Genomic DNA, 22,964 nt, shown 5'->3' on the forward strand with positions numbered 1-22,964 from the left:
TGAGCACCACAACTGCTGATCTGGTTCTGCAGATACTGATGTTTGTAATCAACATAATCTACCATTCTAATCACCTTTTCAACAAACTTAGCAGACAACAAAACTGTTCTGACAAACCTGGTGCTGTGCCTAGAAATAATCATTTGTTCAGTCCATGCATATTTCTACAGCCCTAAAATGTAGTTTCCACTATTATTTCTTGCTTTCATAACACCTAACAATCCATTTTTTAGACCTTGTATACAATTTACACATGGTGTACAAAGAGGTTTTGAGAGATTTACATTTGGCTATGCCACATACTGAAGCATTGTCTTCTTTTAAGAGATGCATCAGAGAATAACTGAAGGCCTGAAAGGTCAATAAAACCGGGTATAATCCAAAAGCAGGAGTCAACTATCCTCCGTAAAAAACAGAATATTCTCAGATGTTGGGAACCAACAATAAAAATGTACAGATATTCAGATGAAAGTTGTTGTATACCACAAGTTCCACTAGTCTTATTTGATTAAAATAACTAAGGCAATATTAAACCCCAGTATCAATGGCTGGCAGAGCATAAAATTAGGGTTTTACAGCTTGTCCCAATTTACGCTGACAATGACTTGTCCTCTTCTGAAATAACACATCTAAGCTAAAAATGATGGAAAGGGGAATGGTATCCGGAGACAGCCTTGACCCAAGTAATTCCATTGATCGATTGTACATTGGAATATCGAGCAGGAGAATATTGTTATATCATAATATTGAACACAAAGTATTGAAGGACAAAATATCTAAAGGTTAGTGCATACAGAGGAAATATAGATTTACCATTCTTAAATCTACATCAAAGTATCTTGAATATATAGATATCAAGGCACAAATATGCAGAAATAGGTATAGAAAATCTTTGCATACCTTTCAATATTTTGTTCCTCGATATTCTATCTAACATATTTAGGTCCCATGCCATTCCCTACTTGATATTTAGGAAGCAAACCCCATTAAAGTCTTTCTTGCAGACAAACAAGGTTAGAGCATGTTGTTGATAACATCTTTACTATTGTTTACAAACTTAGGCTTGCCGTTTAAAACCTTACCGGTTGCTTTTTCTGTCCATTTTCTGTGGTAAGAACAAGCAGATCATGGATTCTTTCATTGTAGATTTCAAAATAGCTCATTTCAAGGTGATAAGAAATCTAAAACAAAATAAACGTTAATGTTTTAAATGCTACTGCTTACCAACCCCAGTGCCATTTTTGAATGTGCGTATTCAAAGTAATTTGTTTTTGTGTCTATTACAGAAATTATAAGACACATTTTAGGTCTTTTTTTGGCAGAAAATGCGGTCTCAAAAAGAATACTAACGTTTAGCAATCTTCGAAGGAGGCGAGGTTAAAAAAAACACCACTTACCCGAATATGGAAAAAGATATATGCTTTCTCAAAACTTCTGGAATAGATGATTTAAATGTATTCTGCCAATGCTAATAAGAAAAACTACAATAGATCAGCGAACATGAGAAAATCAAACTAATGAGGACATGACATAGGCAAGCATGGGAGCCCAAAAATGAGACTTATAGTAGAGCTTTTTTTTTTAGGTTTGTGTTTGTCTCTTCAAATTGGTCATTCTTTTCTTTTCCCCACTCCTCATTTTGGATAACATGGATTAATGCGATTAAATAAACAAATTGGTGTGGCACAAGATACTTCCAGGGTTAGGGGAATGGCCATGTGCTTCATCTAGTCCCTAAATATAACTATTAACTCAAAGATACTAGCATTACCATGTTGTATAAACAAACAGTTTCATTCATAAGTATCAGAGAGCTTTTTCCCAACATGCAGCCATACATTTTCTCACAGTTACTACAAAGCAAAGAACTGATAATTTTGCAACAACATATTTTGAGTACAGTTATAAGGATATGTGATCAATCTTTATTCATCTAATTCAATATAACATAAAAACTGAAAAAAAGCACAAAGAAAGAATAATCATAGATCCAACCTGAAGGGGAACAGACACACATATAATCATATAAATTCTACCATCTCCAATCATAACATTAAATACATGTAATCAGAAAACTAATAACCTTAACAAAAGGTAATGTCTCCACTGAGTTAATAATTTTCATTGGTTAGGTCCACTGAGTTAATAGTTTTCATTGGTTAGGCTTAAACAGGCATTCATAAGGCTTTAACCAGGATAAAGAATGTGTCATAGTCAACAAATCATCATTAGATTTCAAGGCCAAATCTGGTTTTGTCTATACCAGTTTCGAAACCTAAAGAGTCTCCTGTGGTCCAAAAAACAAACAAAATTAACTTGGTACACAAGGCTGGTGGAAATGAACTTGAAATGTGGGAGGATGGTTTCCAGAGGTGTCAAATTTATATTGCTCAATGGCTAGCATATGAGGATTGCCATCAGGGAAGTGTTTATTTAGTCCCTTGACAAGAAGACATTCTCTTTTGCCCCTTGCTCATAGTACAGATCAAAGTAGATTATTTCAAAGTAAAATCAATGTTAAATGCACTTTGTCAACTGTAATGCAGTAATCACAATAAACAGAATACCAGAACTGCAGGCACCCTGGTTTTCACAGCCAATCGCGGTGGACACAAAGTATCACAGGAGTGGTGTGAAATATATGATGGCCTGTGTTGCGCTCACAGAACTATTAACAACAAGCATTTGCAATGCAATAGGTCTCGCATTAGGAAAGTTTGAGCTATTGGTATTGTAACTGACACGTTTTTTTATTTGTGTTGGTTTTGAAAATAGCTAAATTAATAGCTTTGTCATTTATAATGCCAATAGTTATACCTTTCGCAAATGTGACACCTATAGCATTTGTAATGCAATATGTGTTGTATTTACGCGAGTTAGATGTATTGATATTACAAATAACACTAGTTTTAATTTTTTTAATAATTAGAACTTAAATTAAAGTTATTGTAATTTATAATGGCAATAGTTTAAACTTTTGTAAATAACTTTTGTGAAGATTATGTTCAGTGTATTTTATTGTGACGAAAATCCAAGAACAGAAGTGAAATATTAACATTTTTTGTGACATTTGTACTAAAGCTTGAAATATTGAGAAAACATATTTGAACCAGTTGTTGTTGAATGGTTGCACAGATTGATGCTGTGGTGGCGCTGAGTGATGTTGTGCTGAAGAGTGGGGGCTAATGTGTGGAATTTGCTCTTTTTTCCCCATTACCCTTACCACATTTTCTATACGGATTTCAAATTCAAAAAATAGCTTTTCTTCAGAAACAGTTGATAAGGAGCTTTAGCAATTCATGAAACCATTTTATTCTGACAGTGTTCTATCATAGTTGACTGCAAGCTATTTGAATGTTGATTTGTTCTTGACCAAGCGGCCAAGAAGAGTACTTATAAAGGAGTAGATCGAAGATGAACTGCAGCACCGGATGGTCAGCATGAATGGAGTCCAATGCATTATTGCCGTCAGTAAAAAAAGTAAAAGTTTCATAAGTGGACATTTTTGAGTCGGGTTAGGATATCTGTAGCCACCTGTGCCCCATACCTGATCTAATAGGAGGAACCACGGTTATTGGCCTCTTCTAATTTTGAGTTTCTCAGTACATTCGGGCCTGTACTAGAACGTTTTCCATTTAAATCGGCTATAAATACCACATTAATGGGTTGCTGTCTTTCAATTATATTGTTTATAGAGAAAAAAATATTAATTGATACAGAGTGTTATTGCAGCCAGGGCCTGGGAGAATGTAAATATTAGAAAGGGAAAGAGAACAGTTTGGAACCTGTAAAACCTCTGAAAAGTCGTTTCTTATATGTTATATGATGTTGCATGAAAGAGGAATAATTACATATTTTTAAGAACATTCTATTGAAAGAAATATAGCTGCACTGCCGCTAGCGTGATCTCCCTTAGAGTTTTTGACAGGAATGCTGATTACATAATATTTTTCTGAAAAGAAATGATCAACTTTCCAGGTTTCTTCACAGCAAATAATATCTGGATCCAGATTTTTTAGAGAGCTTATTTTATCCAAATGCAGACCTGCCATGATATAAGTTAGAATTTGTGGTTAACAAAGCATTGGCATGGTAAAGAATTCCAATCCTGGCACCTCAAGGTGTCTTTGGGTCTAGTGATGCTAGAAATGGCTCTACAAGCTTGTGTGCTATGAGAATCCAAGCACCATATTCTGATGAATAAAGGCTAAAGTATCTTGGCGAGTGTATGATGGCAACCGAACCGTGTGGAGCACTGTCGGTGCAGAACTTTGTAGTATATGCTGATCTGGGAACCTCATGGTGCTTGATGAGTCTAAAAGTTCAACTCTAAGACAACTCCAGACCTCATGGGGATCCTCTGCTTTTAAAACATTGCAATCTGCAAAAGCTGTCGAGCTTTGCAGTGGGTGATGATTAGAGAAATGTGTACTACCCAACGGCAGCGCATCCTTGTGATGAATTACGGCTCCAGAACCTGGTGGTGCTTTGTGGTTGATCACACAGTGAAGCTGAGACCAAATGATGTTTCAATGGGGAAATATAGACAGCGCCACTGGAATTATGTGATTCTGCGACAATGAAATAGATTTGCTGCACTAGCCACATAATCCATCATCTTTTGCATAAATTGCAGACTTTAGCAAAAATATGTTTCTAGGTCAAATGGATCAGAAGTTACTCAAAACATGGGACATGATCCATCATCATCTGCATAATTTGTGGATTATACCAAGAAAAAATATTTCTGTCTGAAACGGATCACAAATTACTAGAATTCTACTACACATGCAGTAGCACACCTTTTTCACCCATAGGTAGGTCACCTTTCAATTGTTGATTGTTGTAAGTGGGTGTTAAACTGAAATTATTGACCAAAATCTTTGTCCATACCGTGTTAACGTGTGTGAAATTGGTGAAATGGTGAAGTGATATTGCTTTAAAATGTGCAACATTATGCTGCATAATTTGGCGTTTTTTGTCGCATAATTTAGTCCCCCCATTGCATAACTCCAATGGCCCTGGGTAAAGATTCCCTCAGCATATTTACAGCTATACTGTAGGAGTAGCAGTGCAGGATATCCCAGTTTGTTCAGGATAGATGGATGGATGCAGGAGGCAGAGGGACTAAGATTGAGGGGAGGCAACATTCTTGAACGCTCAAGGTTGTTTTTTAAGTTGTTTATTATCTCTAATAAAAGAGAGTGCTTCTGTGTGGTTAAGTAATACGTTCCAAAGGAAAACAGCACGCATTATCTTTACGGGTTGGGCGTGGAGGTTGTCTCGTGTCAGAGTATCTATCACATCTGCTATATTAGATTATATCATATCATATTATAGTATATTATATTATATTTATGATATGATATTATATTATCGATAACAATAATAAGTACTATCATTAGTATTACTATTATATAGTATTCTATGACACTTGCAATAAGGCGGACGGAATATCCGTCACGTTTGTGATGGGGTCACCCCTCCACCAAACTATGAACTTGAAATACAGCCCCATTCCTTCACTTTTAAAAAGTAGAGAATATTTACTACCAGCACAATCTTCTTCTTATGTAAACAAAGCAGAAATAATGTGAAATAAGTGTGTGCGATATTTGCCCGGGAGCAAATACCACTTGCTACATTTCGTATTACACATACAGAAAAACTGTGCAAATTGATCGGCCTGATTTTTTTGCACCACTGTAAAGTTTTCCTAATGTGGTCCATATCAGAGCAACGTGCATTAATGGTCTGCGCACCGGCTCCGTTTGTAAACATGCTGCCGCGTTTCTGTCATTCAAATTACTAATCATAAGTTTTTGTAAACACCCTCTGTAGGTATAAGGCAGTAGAGCACAGTGCGTCAGTCGGTGCACAATTTATGTTGTTGTTCCCATTTCGTATTACACATACAGAAAAACTGTGCAAATTGATCGGCCTGATTTTTTTGCACCGCTGTAAAGTTTTCCTAATGTGGTCCATATCAGAGCAACGTGCATTAATGGTCTGCGCACCGGCTCCGTTTGTAAACATGCTGCCGCGTTTCTGTCATTCAAATTACTAATCATAAGTTTTTGTAAACACCCTCTGTAGGTATAAGGCAGTAGAGCACAGTGCGTCAGTCGGTGCACAATTTATGAGGTTGTTCCTGATAATATAGCAACGTTTTGCCATATTCCCAGGCACACGTCACGCACAGGTTTAATAAAATGAGCACCAGCTTTTGGAAAGGGCGCCGCCGCGCTGCCCGCGGCGACCCGGAAGCTCTTGCCCGGCCGGCCAATCCACTCGCGGCCGACCGGAAGTCCCGCCTCCCGAGGTCCGCGAGCGCCCGATTCAGATGAGGAGACGCGCCGCGCCGTGAGGAGCCCCGCCGGAAGAGCGCAGTCGGTGAGTGGGGCCCAGGGCTGATGTGAAGTGTGTGCGTGCCTGTGTGTATGCCTGGGGGGGGTGGGAGGGGGGGGGGGGGGGGGAGTGTGTGCGCGCGCGTGTGTGCGCGCGCGAGGGAATGTGTGTGCGCATGCGTGACTGTGTGTGATTGAGAGAGAATGCGAGGTAGGGGATAGTGTGCCTGTATGTGTGCCGTATGCCTGCGTGTGCATGCGCGCGCCTGTGTGTGTGTGTGTGCGCGTGCATGCAGAGGGGTGGGGGCTGCCTGTGTCTGTGTGTGAGGGCTTTGCACCGCGCATGCGCAGCTACCAGACGCTCGCTCCCGAGGTGAAATCTGACCTCCTCAAAGCGCGCGTCTGGTAGCTGTCCACATTCCTTAATACCGGCCACAAAAGGTCTGAAGCAGACACTCTCAATGCTCACGCATTGAGAGTAGGTCTGCTCGACCTAAAAAAGCAAATGTAGTGCTCTAGGTCAGGACCAGGAGAAGGGATCTCGCTTGTTCATTGGTAGTGGTGCCTGGAAACTATAACTGTGGCACATGGTACATACACTGAAAAACACTGGATGACAAACAAAGATAAACTGGGGGCAAGAGGGTGTGGAGGTTTGGGTCCAGTCAAAGGCCACTGCAGGTTGATCAAAGTGGCAAAGGAGAGGAGACAAATGAGGAGATAACCGGGAAGCCATAAAATAAACAATCTGAAATCGCAAACTGAAATTTGAGTCACATTCCCCATAATCATTTTTTTTTCTCGTAGGAAAACAGCCATTTCCCAAGTCTCTGGTCCAACATCACAACAGTCCTGGGTTGAGTGATTCACTGTCCATCACCTTGGCTATGAAAATGTGTTTTTCCTTTAGTGTAAAAGTCTCGATCCAATCCATCGGACTTGTAATTTAAAAATAAAATAAATGGCCCATTACCAAAATTGAGAAAAACTTCAAATGCGATTGAGGGGATTCAAGATTCTCTGAATCTGGACTTTAAATAGCAAACAATATACAAAAGTGTTAAACCTTTCAAGTCCACCTACCACCTTTATTAAATCTTTATGTAGCAAAAACGAATGAACAGATTTACACCACACCAATAAAAGCATGCTGTCAGAGTAGAGTTCTACTTTAATGTCAAGCTTGGTGTAAATCCATTCAGTAGCTTGAGCTGAAGCAGCATGAAACATTTCTAATGGAAGCTGGAATAGGAAAACACAACTTTTTTTACCCCCACCTTAACCTCTTTGAAAGTATACAGATCTGCATGAAATCGGACACGCCGAACCTTAGATGACTTCATCAAATGACTGCCAAATGTGATGCACAAAGGGTCAGAATTCATAGGCAAATCAAAAAAATGCATTTCCGCTGAATCCCAATGATCTGATCCGATTACCAGTGTCATAACGGACTGTTATTTGAACTTTGTGCTTCACTATCAGCCTATCCTACTTTGGAATTCTGATCCCTGGCTGCACCAAAGCCTAGCCTGCTGATGCACGGCAGGATCCTACAATTGCTGGTCTGCTACATCATGCTTTCTGAGACTGTTCCCTGCTCTTACTGCTCCCACTCCTCAATACATGCTGTGCCAGACCCCTGCACCCTCAATCAACCCATCAGTAAAGTCAGTTGAAAGCCTTGCAAGTTCCTCCGGCTGTCCTGGTTCTGTTAATTCTACCACTCTAATTTTCTCCGCTTGTCCTCACTTTGCTAGTACAGTACACATCAGGAACAGCTCTGCTCTTTCTATATTGTGGTCCTTTTTAGTGCAAGCTACGTGTACTTGGCCTTCTCTTAACAGAAGCAGTGAGGGTGTCACTGGGTCTTTGACTTCACTGGTGTGTCACTGAGTCAATAATAGTGTGCCTATCCAGGACCCTCCGTGTGCCCTGTGAAGTGTGACTATGTCGTCCTTGACCAGTCCTAGAGTTCAGTTGTACAACTGACTGATCAACTCTGCTGCCTACCTCCACCTGGTGTACCCTTCCACCGTGTACACCCGATCCCCATTGTGCTACTGATAACTTCCTTATTCTCGGTCCTTTCCATTGCTGACATATGCTCTCCAGTCATGATGATTTGACCCTTCCTGTCCCAGCTTTATTCCATTTGCATTCTCTTTCCACCAAGGACATTGTAGGATTATTCTTCCAGCATTCAAATATTCAAATACTATTTACAAGTAGGTTCTTCATTGAAACACAAATCTTTAGCCTGTTTTACATTTTGTCATGTCACTATCACTGTACCATTTGCATAAGGATCTAATGACTAGGTCTTTATATGTTATTGCCTGGACCTACACAGCTTAAGCACGCCTCCAGGACTGTGCGTATGGGTGGAGGAAGTTTGCATAGTACCTGGATGCAGGGAAGCAAAGGTGACCAGAGAAAAGAATTGTGCAGCTTATCACCATTTTGTTAGCCAAGTACCAATAAAATTGGCTAAACAAGTGTAAGCAGCTGGTGGTGAAAGAGGGAAGAGCAAGGGAGCTGGAGCAGAGGACAAGAGAGGGAGGAAGGGAGTGGAGCCTGTGGTAAGAGTGGAGAAGAGGGCATGGAACCTATGGTGATAGATGGAGATGGGAGAAGAATGAACGTGTACTGGGAAAATACAAAGAGGCATGGGGAATTGTGAGTGACAGTGGATAAAAGAATATGGATCTTGTGCTAAGAGGGTTGCTGGATAAACCTTATGCTGAGAAAATAGAAAGGAAGAAAGGTAGATGCCTGAGGGGCCAGTGGAAGGACTGTTGAAAGTGGGAAGAAATGAAATAATGTTAGTGCCTACGGTGAGAGAACAGTGTGGAAGGTAAATGGTTGTGGTAAGAGTCTGCAGAGATGCTCATTACTGAAGAGCAGGGAGCGAACAGGCTAACGGGGTCATGTTTTCTTGGAAGCCTGAAGCAAACTAGTAACGCATGTGTGTCAGCCTACCTAACGGATTAGGAAGTAAGTGGGCCAAGCGGTTTTCGTTGGAGAACTAGTAGACTTCTGTGGCACTTAATCCCTTGGACAAGTACATGCTATCACACCTGCTATCAACTATTTTTAACAAACTGAATATAGTACTTTATAGTGTGTACATGCAGACAAATACCTATTCTGTGAAAGGCACAATGCTCGAGCTATAAAATGACAACATTACATCTGTTTGTGGCAATGAGCAGGAATGTAAGAACCTCTTGTCATGTAGGAGTATGCGAAAATTATCTTTGGTAATAAGGTGTTTTTTAAGAGGGGTTTTCCATGCAATGTTCAAGAAGAAACTTTAAAGCTTTTTCATTTTCACAAATTAATACAGAAGGAAAACAATATGCTTTAGTGCCTATATTTATTATGAAAGTAAAAACATGCAGAAAATTCTAACTGTCTCTCCATGATGTTAATCATGATCTTCGGCCTATAGTTGTGCATATTCACAGAATACAGCATCAAGATATGCTCACAATGCTACAAAAGTAAATAGGTATATGTGCTAGTAATATAATGCTATTCATTTAAAAGTCTGAATCTACATCTGTGTTCAATATGTGGATATATATTAGTTGTAAGACCAAAATATATATGTATAAAAACCAATAAGGTGAAATGAAATAAAGAAAATAGAGGTGGCAATTTAAAAAATAAATACCATAAAGAGCCCTAATGATTGATCAATTACCTGTAAATGTACTCAGGATTACAAGTTTGTTAAAAATTAACCACTACAGTGGCCTAAAGCAAGGAAATGTGCTTGCACTATGTATATTCAATCTTTTCATGGCTGATCTACATTAACATCTGGATAAGGTTCGGGAACACTCTCCTAAATTTGCAAACTGTAATCTAAAATATCTACAATATGCTGACAATACCATATTACTCAGCAATACACTCATCGGCTTACAGCGGTTAATTAAGTCCTTTGATGAATATGTAACAGCTAGTCTGGAGCTTGTCTGGAGCTGAACATTAAGAAAACTAACCATGTGGATAGGGCAGTCCGCTCTTAGACCTAGAGTCTGGCAAGTAAAGGGGATGCCCATTGAGTCTGTCAGGAGCTATAAATATCTAGGAATTTTATTTGAAGACAGAGTTTAGTTTAAAAGACATTTTAATCTTTTAAGAGCCAAAACCATATCCTCCATCTTTGCTTTTAAGATATTGTGAGGCAAATTAATGTGCCCTACCATGATCATTTACTAAATCATGAAAGTAAAATTGGTTCCTGCGCTAACCTATAACTCAGTCATCTTTGAGGTTTGAATGATAAATTATTGGGCCTGCTTAAAATTACGGCTCAATTAAGGCTCATTAATCTATCTTCGAGATTCCGAAGTACATTGGTCATGAAGAAAGTCGTTTGGACTACAAAGTCAAGTCTTAGTGAGACAGGTTGCTTTTTAAAAAAAGCTTACGTGCCTTGCTTTTATCTGAGCCTGGTTCTAGCCAGGGCTTTAAGTGGGCCAGGTCTCACCGGGTCTGAGCACTGGCAGTTTTTTGAGGGGGCCTCGAAACGGGTCTCTACCGGGCTTTGTTTTGTGCCCTGGCCCAGGTAGTCCGTTTGTTTTCCCAGAGTGGAAGTTTTTTCAGTATTATATACAAGCCATAGTTGCTGCTTATTTATCTAATGCAACTAACAACCATTGACAAAGCCAATAGTCCTGACTTGTAGATTTGATGTGACTTGTATCATATAGCTGGACGCAATGAGAGAAACAGCAAAATACATGTCGGCGGCACACGGTGCTAAACACAGATTTTTACCTTCCTTGTTTGTAAGCCACGCCCTTAATAACATGGACCACGCCCCTTTGAAAGACCCCTCCAGTTTTTTCATCCCACTTAAAGCCCTGGCTCTAGCTAATCTGTTTTGGCAAGAAATCAGCAACTGTTTATACAGAAGTTTGGTGAATCTATTTATCTGCGTATTTCAATACATTCGACTACTAGCCATAGATGCTTTAGCAGCCAAAAAGACCACTTGGACTGTAATCAACTCCTTTGAAAAATCTGAGGTCCAGTCTTACCTGCGGTCATACTTTCTACCTTATATGAGGGACGCATTTCTGATGTTAAGATTTGACAGGTATCCAACTAAGGAAGGAACACTAAGGTCGGTACCCCAAGATGGTTGCAACAATGGCCAGCAACCAGTTGTAGACTTTGTGGTTACACAAAAGAATCCTTATTGCGCATAGTTTGTGTCTGTCCGCACCTGCTACAAGCTCGACGAACTCTTAGAACCACTGTACTTAGAGGTAGGTGTGAGAACTTGCCACCAGGCCGTTATACATTTTTTTATCGGGCAAGTCAATTCCTTTAAATTGTCGACTCAAAGTTTCTGACCAGTCGGACAGTATGTTGATATTCGCATCCTAAATGACCAGCTTTTATTTTTTTTATAATAGTTATTTTTATCAAGACAGTGACTCTATACATAGTCCGCAGCTAAGAGTAAATAAGTCTGGAGTATATTTAAATATCACATTTACAACACTTATACAAGTACAACGGTGAAAACATTGTTCATGGCAATGGTGGATCTTCAAAGTGGGAAGTATGTGGGGGGTTACAAATGTTACCCCTCTACGAGTTCCAGATACTCCAAATCAATAACCACTTTTTAGGGCATCCACGTGCTACATAAACAGTTTTTTCCCTAAACATGCACCAGTCCATATCCCTCTTCCAGTCGTTTACCTTCGGTGGATAGGACCAGCTTTTATTTTTGTTTTCTCTATTGAATTTTAAAAACTTTTGACCTTGGAAAATATTGATAGGAAGATAAGAGAGTTTGCATTTTTTATGCACGTTTTTAGACTGTTAATATGCTGTGGCTTATTGGCTCTATCTTTATGAAAGCAATAGTTATCAAATTAGTTTAGCATTAGGTGTAGGAATTCGTTTTTAAAAATATTAAATTAATCTGTTCAATGTCGAAAAGAAATAGTTTATCATCTTACAATGCTAGGATAATTGATAAACTCCAATCACTTTAGTGTTACCATGCACTGACTGTAGATTATGATCGCTATTGTTTTTAGGAGCCACCTTTTCTCTTTTATAATAATGCCTAGATTGTACTGTAAACCTAAGCACCTCAACGATAACTTGCACTATTTATTTATTATTTATTTCTGTTGACATATGTACAGCGCACCGTTACCTCCAGCGGAGGTGTCCCAGCTCTAAGGCAGTTGAATACCAAGGCACACACAGGCTTAGAGACGGTTAAAGAGACAGATTTTTAGAGCTCGTCTGAAGGCAGGTTCTGGTTCAGTCAGGCGGAGAGGAAGAAGCATAGCATTCCACAGTTTTGCGGTCCTAACCGAGTAAGCTCCACCACCTACCCTCGCCTTGTGAAAGCGGGGAGTGGTGAGGAGCTTCAGGTGGTTAGATCTCAAGGCCCGGTCATGATGGCAGTGTTGGAGTCTGAATCAAGTAGGCTGGGCCTCGGCCCCGGTAGATCTGTAAGCCAGGGTGAGTGTCTTTAATTCTATTCTACTTATGACAGGCAGCCAAGGAAGGCTACTCAGGTGGGGAGTGATGGAGTGACGGTAAGACATCTTGCTATATCAGTCTAGCCGCTGCATTCTGTATCATTTGAAGTCTGCGAATCAGATATGCAGGGAGACCCAAGTAAAATGCTGTTGGCATAGTCCAGAAGAGCTGTAATTAAGACATGAACCACCGTCCTCCTGCAGTCCATTGGGAGGAAGTGGAGGAACTTCTGCAGGGTACGGAGTTTCCCGAAGCAGGAGCAGGAGACTTGCCGAATCTGGGACTAGCAAGAAAGATCATTATCAAATCGGAAACCCAAGCTTCTCACCGAGTCTGCTGGCTCAGGAGGGGTATTATATTCTTGAGGCCACCAGAGTCTAGAGGGTGGAGTGGCCTGTTGGTTGAAGAAGAGCACCTCGGTTTTCTCGGAGTTCAGCTTTAGACAATGTGGGTCATCCAGGCAGAGATGTGACTTAGACAGCTTCTAAAGTTGATAAAAGTAGTCTCAGATTGTTCTTACAGAAGCGGAGTATCGTCAGTGTAGGAGATCACCTTCACCCCCAGGGATTCGACCAAGGATGCAAGCGGGGAGAGGTATACATTGGAAAGGAGAGGATCAATGCCGAACCCTGGGGGGCCCCACAAACAAGGGGCTTCTGGGAAGAGACAACGGGACGTAGAAAAACTTGTTGTGTCCGGTTCTCTAGGAAGGACCGGATCCAGGCAAGGGCCGTACCCTGAATTCCCAGTTGTTCTAATCTGTCTAGGAGAATCTGGTGGGCACGGTGTCGAAGGCTGCAGATGGATCCAGCAGCACCAGCATTGCTGCGTTGCTTTGGTCAATAGTCTCACGGACACTCTCTGACACTTCTAAGATTGCAGTCTCCGTACTATAGCTTGCTCTAACCTGGATTGGGAGTCGAGGAATCGATTGTTAGATTCCAAGAATTCTGATATTTGACTCTGGACTATCTGTTCAAGAGTCTTTGCCGGAGCAGGTAGAAGCCAAATGGGCCTGAGGTTTTTATACTTTGCAGGGTCAGTGTCTGGTTTCTTGAGTATGAGCAGTAGGAAAGCCTGTTTCCATGCTGCAGGAAACATGCCTAAACTCAAAGAATAGTTCCAAATTTGGTTCAGGGTGGCGTTAAAACAGGGGGTCCGGGGATTAAAAAACTGGGCCGGGCAGGGATCCCCCAGTGAACCAGATTACATTTGACAACCCAGCGCAGAGGGAAGAGTCACAGTGCTATCAAGAGCTGCTGGTTTAGTGAAGCATTGAGACATTTTAAATAAATCTTTCACAGAATTTTCAGCTGATTTAATCTTGAGGGTGAAGTAGTACTGCATGGTACTTCGCTTAGGTTTATGGAAGTTTTTAAGGGCCTTTCTGTAAGAGAGTTTGGCTGCAGGGTCATAGGATTGTCTCCAAGTGCGCTCCAATTTTTTACATAAACTTTATTCGGTTCGAACTTCTGAGGAAAACCAGGGGGCAGATGGTCTCTTTCAAGAGCATTGTCCACCCATATATAAAAACTTGCAGTTTGTTCATCAGGATTACCAGACAACGTAAGGTGGACCGTAAGCAGTGCTGGTGTCATGCTGTCTCTTGTGACTTTGCTCTAGTTTCTCCTTCTCTCAGGGCAGTGCTGAGGTCTGGTACTGCAGTGGGAAGTTTTAAAGTTGAATGGTATCAATAAATGGTCAGACCACGTTAGTGGTAGGGGAGCCTCAGCCATCAAGTTGGGGCCATTAGTAAAAATGAGATAGTGTATGAGGCCGGAGGAATGTGTGGGGGCGGTGACGCGTTGTGTAAAGTTTAGTTCGACAAGCGTATCTGCTAGTTGGTTGGCTTTTGCGCATATGTCGCTGTCCATGTGGACGTTAAAGTCCCCTAGAATAGTAAAGCTAGTGTATTTTAAAGAGAGGTCTGCTGCTATATCGCAGAAATCTGGTACATGACAGGCCAGGGTGTTAGGAGGTCTATATACTAGGATCCCTGCCACTGATACAGTGGATGCGATTTTTATGCAGAAAGACATGGCCTCCAAGATCCCTAATTGTTCAAACCTTTTGCAGGAGATTTCCCAGCCCACCCTAAGAATGATAGCCACCCCACCACCGGTCTTGTGCCACCTCTATTGACACCCGTCAACCTGAAGCCAACAGGCATGGCCAGTGTCAGATCTGGATTAGAGCTCTCCTTGAGCCAAGTTTCTGTGAGAAACATTAAATCCCATGAGTTTGCCTCCAAGGAGATGTTGTGAATGTATCTAGGACCCTAATTAGATATTCCCGATTTATGCCCTTATGTGGTTATAACAAATCATATCCTTAAAAAGGCATAAGAATCATATCCATTTTAAGTCATAGCCAATGCAGTCCAATTACGGCACGGCTACTCCCATAGACTCCTAGAAAGTACAACGCGTTCTTAAACAAACCAAGCCTCCAGCAGCCCGGGAATTTCCTCTGCTTCTGTTTTGATTTGTCCTAGAACTCCTGAGAGTCCTGAAAGAACTGCCAGTTCTTAGTGACATCTTATGTCCAACCTTACGTCAAACTCGGCACCTTCCAGGTATAAATATACCAGCATCTGCCTTAAGCAACACACGGTGGTTTGGAGCAGATCAGCTATCTACTTGCCCGACGCCCTGCTGATGCGAGTGCCGAAAGAAGCCGATCCTCCCTGCTGACGCACTGAGAGAGACGCTGTCTTTTCTCCTGCCGAGAAATCCAGCTCCAGTGTTTTCCGGTCACCCTTGCGGGTTTCTGGGAGATCGAGTCCTGAGAGAGAGATACAAGACCTCCTTCATTCTATACCTAAGGTATGGAGCTGATTAGACCCATAGAGAATTCTTGATTCAGATTCTTGGCAAAAACTGTAACTCATCTACTCCTTACCTGTACTAGGCTTAGGTTAGGTACACTGGGGTAGGCGCATCTTATAAACACCAGTTGAGTACGTTTAGTCATTATTTTATCATTGTATGTATTTTATCCATTTTAAGTATCTTATGGCTTAGAAACCATATAAATGCTTTTACAGTATTATTTCATAATACTCCTTTTACTGTACGCACTTTACTTTATGACAAGTATTGCAATTGTGGCAATTCATTTCTCTTGCATGAGAAGAAGACTGCTCAATAAATAACCCTTTTATTGAAAACACCCGTCTCTCTATTTCTCTCCATCTCTGGTGAAACGAAGCATGCACGATTGACTGAGTAAAATAGCTATCTATTGTTTCCGCGACTCTGGAGATATTCCTCATTGCAGGGGGAACAAAGTTGTCATGTCATATGGTTGTCGGAAGCTAATCCCTTCTTGTCTATCCAGGAAAGTTAACGCCAATGCGCAGAGCCTATTGGGAATATAGGAACTACACTACAGAGAGCCAGATGTGGTCTGCGTGTTTGGGAAGGGATCTGCAGTTAATCAGGCAGACCTCAATAGGGCTAATTTCTCCCTGAGCGGAAATAGCAGGGGGGAGAGTTGAGAGAGGAGTCCTCCTTGAATATCCTGGAACCTGCCTCTATAGAGAAAGAACAGGAGCTGCAAGCCGTAGGCTGGTTAGCCTTCAAATGGTCTTGCTCGATTGTGAACTCACAGGCGTATTATTCAAACTCAGAAGTTGCTCTTTGGACCATACAATGCTGCCACATAACGGGCAGCGTGACTGGTACAGGCCGCGTTCCGGACGCGGACGGGTGCAGACGGACTTCCCTTTGGCACGTGGCCACGCAGCGGCCCCATTTATATGGACAACCATCTGAGAGCAGCTACAGTGCAGCCCAACTGTTTGCTGCTTCCGGTGCCTCGTGGTGATTTCCTGACGTTCAGGAATCAACTCAATCAGAAATGGCTTCCCCCCTCCCAAGCCACGCAACAGCATGGAGAGTCGGATTAAGAGATTCTGCTACGGGACATGTGCAAATTTAATTTCATACAGTACTGAGAACAGTGCTTTTAAAATCAAGACCGGTATTAAGAGCATTTAATTTCAGCAGGACAAGTATTAAAGCACAAGTTACTAACCTTCGGTAAACATATCTGTAAGAAACATTAGTTAGTGTTAGAATCCTTACCTTAGAATATCCCCAGGCATCAGGCTGGATCCGGAAAGTTTTCGTCAGCAGTACCCCTGCGCGCCGGTAGGCGTTGTCTGCGGCTCCGCATCGATTGTCGTCGTGATCGCTGGATGACGTCGCTGGAGTACTTAGAAGCCGTTCTCGCGCACTGACATCAGTTCTGTACATAGCTTTCCGCACCAGGAATGCAGAGCCATGCAAGAAACAGACAATGGTGCCATGAAACTAGGGCCCTGACAGGGAAAGTCCTTAACCCTAGATATCGGTTCCCAGAACGGGGAGGATGGGCGGGGCGTTAAGGAATCTAACACTTACTAATGTTTCTTACAGATATATCATTACCGAAGGTAAGTAACTTGTGCATCTGAAAGAAACACATTAGTGTTAGATTCCTTATCTTAGAATAGATACCCCAGCAATACCAACCCCGGTGGTGGGTCTGTGAACGAAAATCACACCAGAAAGTCCTGGAGAACTGAACGGCCAAAGAAGCCGTCTCTCTGGACTTGGCTGTCCAGGCAGTAATGCTTGGCAAACGTGTGCAGCGAGGCCCACGTAGCTGCCTGACAAATGTCTTGCAAAGGGACTCCCCGTCCCAAGGCAGTAGTAGCCGCCGTGGCCGAGTGGAATGGGCGCGCGGCCCCTCAGGAGGTTCCTTTTTAGCCAAGGTATAACAGATCTTGATGCACAAAACGACCCACCGAGAGATGACCAGCTTGTGCACCGCCCGTCCCTTCTTAGCACCCACGTAGCCAACAAAAAGTTGGTTGTCCACCCAGAACTGTTGTGTGTCGTTCAGGTAAAAGGAGAGCGCACGTTTTGGGTCCAGACGGTGGAGCCTCTCTTCCTCTTTCGAGGGATGCGGAGGCAGAAAGAAGGTGGGCAAGGTAATGGGCTGGCTGATGTGAAAGACAGTAAACACATTGGGCAGAAAAGAAGGAGAGTCCTCAGAACAACTTTGTTCGGATGGATAGAGAGGAAAGGAGACTTAGAAGCCTGGAGCTCACTCACTCTTCTGGCAGGGGTGATGGCAACCAGAAAAGCAGTCTTGAGAGTCAGAAGACAAAGGACAGTTATGGAGCGGCTCAAAGGTAGCACACAGATAGGTTAACACCAGATTCAAGCCCCACTGAGGCATTACAAAGGGAACAGGAAGAAACATGTGAGTAATACCTTTCAAGAATCTATTTACAACAGGGGACTTGAAAAGAGAAGCCTGATCAGGAAGCCTCAAGAAGGATGAAACAGCTGAAAGATATCCCTTGATCGTGCCCAGAGCAGAGCCTCGCTGGGCCAGGGAAAGAAGAAAGAGGAGAACCTCAGAAAGAGGGGTCGAAAGGGGATCCACAGCCTTCGCTGTGCACCATGCCACAAGTTTGGCTGCCAGAATGACATCACAGACTTCAGGAGGCAAGTCAAATGGCATCAACTGTCGCCGCTCAATCTCCACGGATGTAGGTGGAGGTGGAGGCTGGACAGGTTTGGGTGGGGGACCATCCCCTGTTGCTGCAACAGAAGGTCCTCCTGAAGAGGCAGTCGAATCGGGGGATCGATTTATAGACTGAGTAGCTCGGGATACCAGTATCTTCGTGCTAAATCCTGAGCCACAAGGATGACCTGGGCCTCGTCGCGCCTGATCTTCAGGACTCTGGGCAGAAGTGGTATAGGCGGAAAGGCGTATAACAGACCGCAACTCCACTTGCGATGAAAGGGTCTCCGAGCGAATGCCGCCTTGAAAATTCCAACGCGCAGAACTGATGACATTGCGCGTTCTCTTCGGTGGCGAATAGATCTAACCAAGGCTCCCCTCACTGCTGAAAGAGACCTTGGGCCACGTCCGAGTTCAGACGCCACTCGTGATCCATCATGCACCGACGGCTGAGTTCGTCCGACCTGGCGTTCAGAGAACCTGCCAGGTGTTGAACCACCAGAGTTATGCCCTGATGTTCCAACAATGTCCAGAGGAGCAGAGTCTCCTGACAAAGGGTCCCCGACCCCACCCCGCCCTGTTTGTTGCAATACACATGGCAGTGGTGTTGTCTGTGAACACCTGCACTACACTTCACCGGACAGAGGGAAGGAATGCCTTCAGTGCAAGTCAGATCGCCTACAGCTCCGGATGGTGGATATGGAGGCGGGACTCCGCCGGAGACCAGAGGCCTCTGTTCTCCGCCTCTCCCATGTGCCCCACCCCATCCCAGGAGGGACGCATCCGTCACCACTGTGTGCTCCGGTTGGGGTAGGGAGAGAGATCTGCCACTGACCCAATCGCGGTCCGTGAGCCACCACTGCAACTGTCTTGCAGTGCCCTCCGAGATTAGGACGTGGTCGGACAGGTTGCCCGGATGTTGTGCCCACTGGAACTTTAGGTCCCACTGCAGAGCCCGCATCTGCCACCTGGCGTGATATACTAGCAGGATGCACCAAGATCGGAATCAGAGCCTGAATATATCAAACCCGCTGCTCGGGAGGATAAACCCGAAAATGCGCCGTCTAGAACCGCTCCGATGAAGAGGAGCTTGTGGGAGGGACTCAGGTGTGACTTCTGCACATTGATGGACAACCCCAGCGAATGCAGGAGGTAGGCCATAGTCTGGAGGTGGGCGACGACTGTTTGGGGCGAGCACGCCTTCAACAACCAGGCGTCGAGATAGGGTAAGACTGACACCCCCGATCTGCACAGATAAGCTGCGACCACCGCCATCACTTTCGTGAACACCCGAGGGGCACTGGTGAGGCCGATGGGGAGCACGGTAAACTGAAAGTGCTCGTGGCCCACCGTGAACCGCAGGTAACACAGATGGGCCAGCAAGACGGGAATATGGAAATAAGAGTCCTTCAAGTCCAACCAGTCTCCAGGGTCGAGGGCAGCCAGAACCTGAGCTAAAGACTGCATCTTGAACTTCTCCTTCCGGTGGAAGATGTTGACGCTCCTGAAGTCCAAGCTAGGGTGCAGGCCCCCATTGGCCTTCTTGGGAACCAGAAAGTAGTAACAACCCCGCCTTACTTCTGGGCCAAGAACGCGCTCAATGGCCCCTTTGGCCAAGAGGGCCATAACTTCCTCCTGCAGAATTTGCAAGTGATCCCCCAACATGTGGTGAAACTGCGGTGGCATGGCTGGAGGGGTCATCTCGAAGGGGAGGAAGTGCCCCTTCGGACGATTTGCAGCACCCACCTGTCCGAAGTGATGGTACGCCAGTGGAGCAGGTGATGGCGAACTCTGCCTCCCACTGGTGTGGAATGGCCCTGAAAGCTCGGACTTGGAAGGCTTTGAGGCAGATGCTGCAGGAGGGGATGTGGACTGACCGGCTCTCTGACCCCCTGTTCCGCCACGGCGGAAGGCACGTCCGCGGCTGCGTTGGGGCTGGTTCTGTGGCCTGTGGCTGGACGAACGTGCGGGGCACCCTTTCCAAGCCACGAAAGGAGCAAAAGGCAGAAGTCAGCTGGCGCTGGGCCGACAGGCCCAAGGACTTGGCCGTAGCCCTGGAGTCCTTAAATCGATCCAGCGCGCTATCTGCCTTGTCGCCAAAGAGGTGACGGCCATCAAAAGGCATGTTCATGAGTGCGCTCTGGACATCCCCTGAAAAATGGGTGGACCTCAGCCAGGCGTGACGACAAATCGTCACCATCGTTGCAATCTCTCTACCCAGCGCGTCCGTGGTGTCAAGTCCACATCGAATGGAGTACTGTGCTGCATCTCGCCCCTCAGCAAGAGCCTGGGCGAGCCGTGTCCTGGCCTCCTCCGGACACTGGGGGAGCACGTCGGCCACCGTATCCCACAGAGATTGGGTGTAACGGCCCAAAAGGCATGCAGAATTAATGGACAGCAGTCCTAGACTGACCGAGGAAAACAGTTTCTTGCCAAACTGTTCCAGCCTTTTCGATTCCCGGTTCAGGGGTGCAGAAGGGAATGCGGTTTGGGACGTGGAGGCCTGGATAACCAGACTCTCAGGGGTGCGGTGGGTGGACAGAAAGCAGGGGTTGCCCGGAGCTGGGCGATGGCGCCGGGCCACGTTCCGATCCACAGGAGGAACTGTGGTGGGCTTGGACCAAGTGCCCAAAAGAACATCAGTGAGGGCCTCATTAAACTGCAGTAGAGGCTCCGAAGAGCTTACTGGCGGTTGAAGCACCTCAGTGAGGCGGTTAGTCCTCACGGCCGCTGCAGGGAGCTCAAGGCCCAAGGTCTTGGCCGCCTTACACAGCATCACAGCTTAAATCGCTCCCTCCTCTGTAGCCACGGAAGGAGAAGAGAGAAAACCAGTGTCAGGCGAAGTGTCTAGACCACTAGCCTCCCCTAGCTCATCTGCCCAGTCCTGACTTAACTGGCACTGCTGTGCCAAAGGGTCCTCAGACCCCTCCCAGTCCTCCCCTTCATCTGTGTCCTGATAAACAGGCAAAAATTACGCAGCCGGGGCATAGGTGAAAAGCTCACCGGTCGCCGTCGGAAACTGCGCCGAGCGGCGCCGGTCCGATGCAGAGCCTGGACTGGGGCTGAAACCGGGGACGACGTCGTCCGAGGACAGCGCCGGAGGTGGCACCGAGGGGGTCAGCGCCAGCGGAGTCGTAAGGTCAACTGGCATCGACCGGGATCCGGGCCTGGATCTCACGGGGTCCTGCGGCGTGGAGGCCGAAGCTGCAGCACCACAGGGCAAGGACCACCAGTCAGACCCGCGGGGCCCGAAGGCGCGCCGGGGGTCTCGACGGCGAGAAGAGACTCCTCATGGTCACGAGGAAGTCTCTGATCTGCTCCGGAGTCACATCAAGCCCAGGGACCGGAGGGTGTGGGGCTGGATGGCACGGGTCCCGCCAGAGCCGCGTGGGAGGTGCCACCCGAACCCTCTGCCGAGTCACGCGACCGGCAAGGGAATGTCGAAGAACGATGGTGCTTCTTTGACTTCTTCCCATGCCTCGACTTACCCGAGTGAGAGGACTTCAATCCAGACGATCAGTGATGACTGCGGCTCCGCAGCCGGTCCCTCGACTTCCTCCTCGACCGGGACCTCGAGCGGCACGGAGCCGGCTGCCGAAGCTCGAGTAGCTTACGAGAACGCTCCCACCTAGCTTTCGACGTCAAGACCCGTCAGTCGGGGCACGACTTGTAATCATGGTCGGCCCCCAAACAGTACAGACACCGGAGGGGGGGTCGGTAACCGACAGTCGGTGACAGGCGTCACAGGGCTTGAAAGCGGGCATACCTACTGGCATCAGGAGTTGAAGTCGACTCGAAAAAGATAGACAAAAATGTCCGAATAGTTAGTAAAAAAAAAATGACTACGGGTACGCTCTTCCTAGATCTGCGCTTGCTAGCGTGGAAAAAACAAGTACGGACATCAGCGCGCGAGGGCGGCGTCTAAGTACTCCAGCGACGTCATCCCGGCGATCATGTTACAGAATACGGACCCGCAGACGACGCCTACCGATGCGCCGGGGTACTGCTGACGAAAACTTTCCGGAACCAGTCTGATGCCTGGGGATATTCTAAGGTAAGGAATCTAACACTAACGTGTTTCTTTCAGATACATTCAGCATTAAAAGTATGTCAATGTGGAGGAGGAGCCTAGCACGGGACCAAGTTGGCCGTGTGATCGTGTAGCTCCGTAAGACCCGTTCCTCCGATTGTCTATCCTGTCAATTATCCTGTGACCTGAGGACCGCATTCGATGGGAGAATAGTATTGCTGTGCCCTGGTGAAATTGCGGCTCGAAAGGTGCAATTCTACCCTCCCGGATCGTCGTCTGAAGTTTTGGGCCTTCGCGTCGCCGGAGCCGCGGATTGTGGTGACAATCGTGGACGGACACTAATGCGACAACAACGGCTGTGTCGACCGGAAGTGGTGCCTCCTCCTGGAACTGCTACCAGGAATTATCCCCAACGACTAGGCGTTTTGAGGGGGCCCTCTCTGTACTAATCGACTGCTCTGGTTTTGATTTCGGAGTGAGGAGGAAGTAGGAAGTGTTGCCTGTGTTGTGAATTTGTGCGACATCACCCGGTTGCT

At 45.2% G+C, this 22,964-nt stretch overlaps 1 protein-coding gene across 1 annotated transcript in view; it reads right to left on the bottom strand.

Annotated features, from left to right (window-relative positions):
* KIF14 (kinesin family member 14) overlaps nucleotides 1–22,964 on the bottom strand; it is a 625,766-nt gene that overhangs the window by 516,944 nt on the left and 85,858 nt on the right. Inside the window, exon 5 of the mRNA XM_086957758.1 lies at nucleotides 1,083–1,181. Within this exon, the coding sequence (XP_086813884.1) occupies nucleotides 1,083–1,181 (99 nt within the window). The remainder of the gene's footprint in view (nucleotides 1–1,082; nucleotides 1,182–22,964) is intronic.

Source organism: Lissotriton vulgaris, chromosome 1_1 (assembly GCF_964263255.1).
Source record: "Lissotriton vulgaris chromosome 1_1, aLisVul1.2, whole genome shotgun sequence".
Classification (NCBI taxonomy): Eukaryota; Metazoa; Chordata; class Amphibia; order Caudata; family Salamandridae; genus Lissotriton; species Lissotriton vulgaris.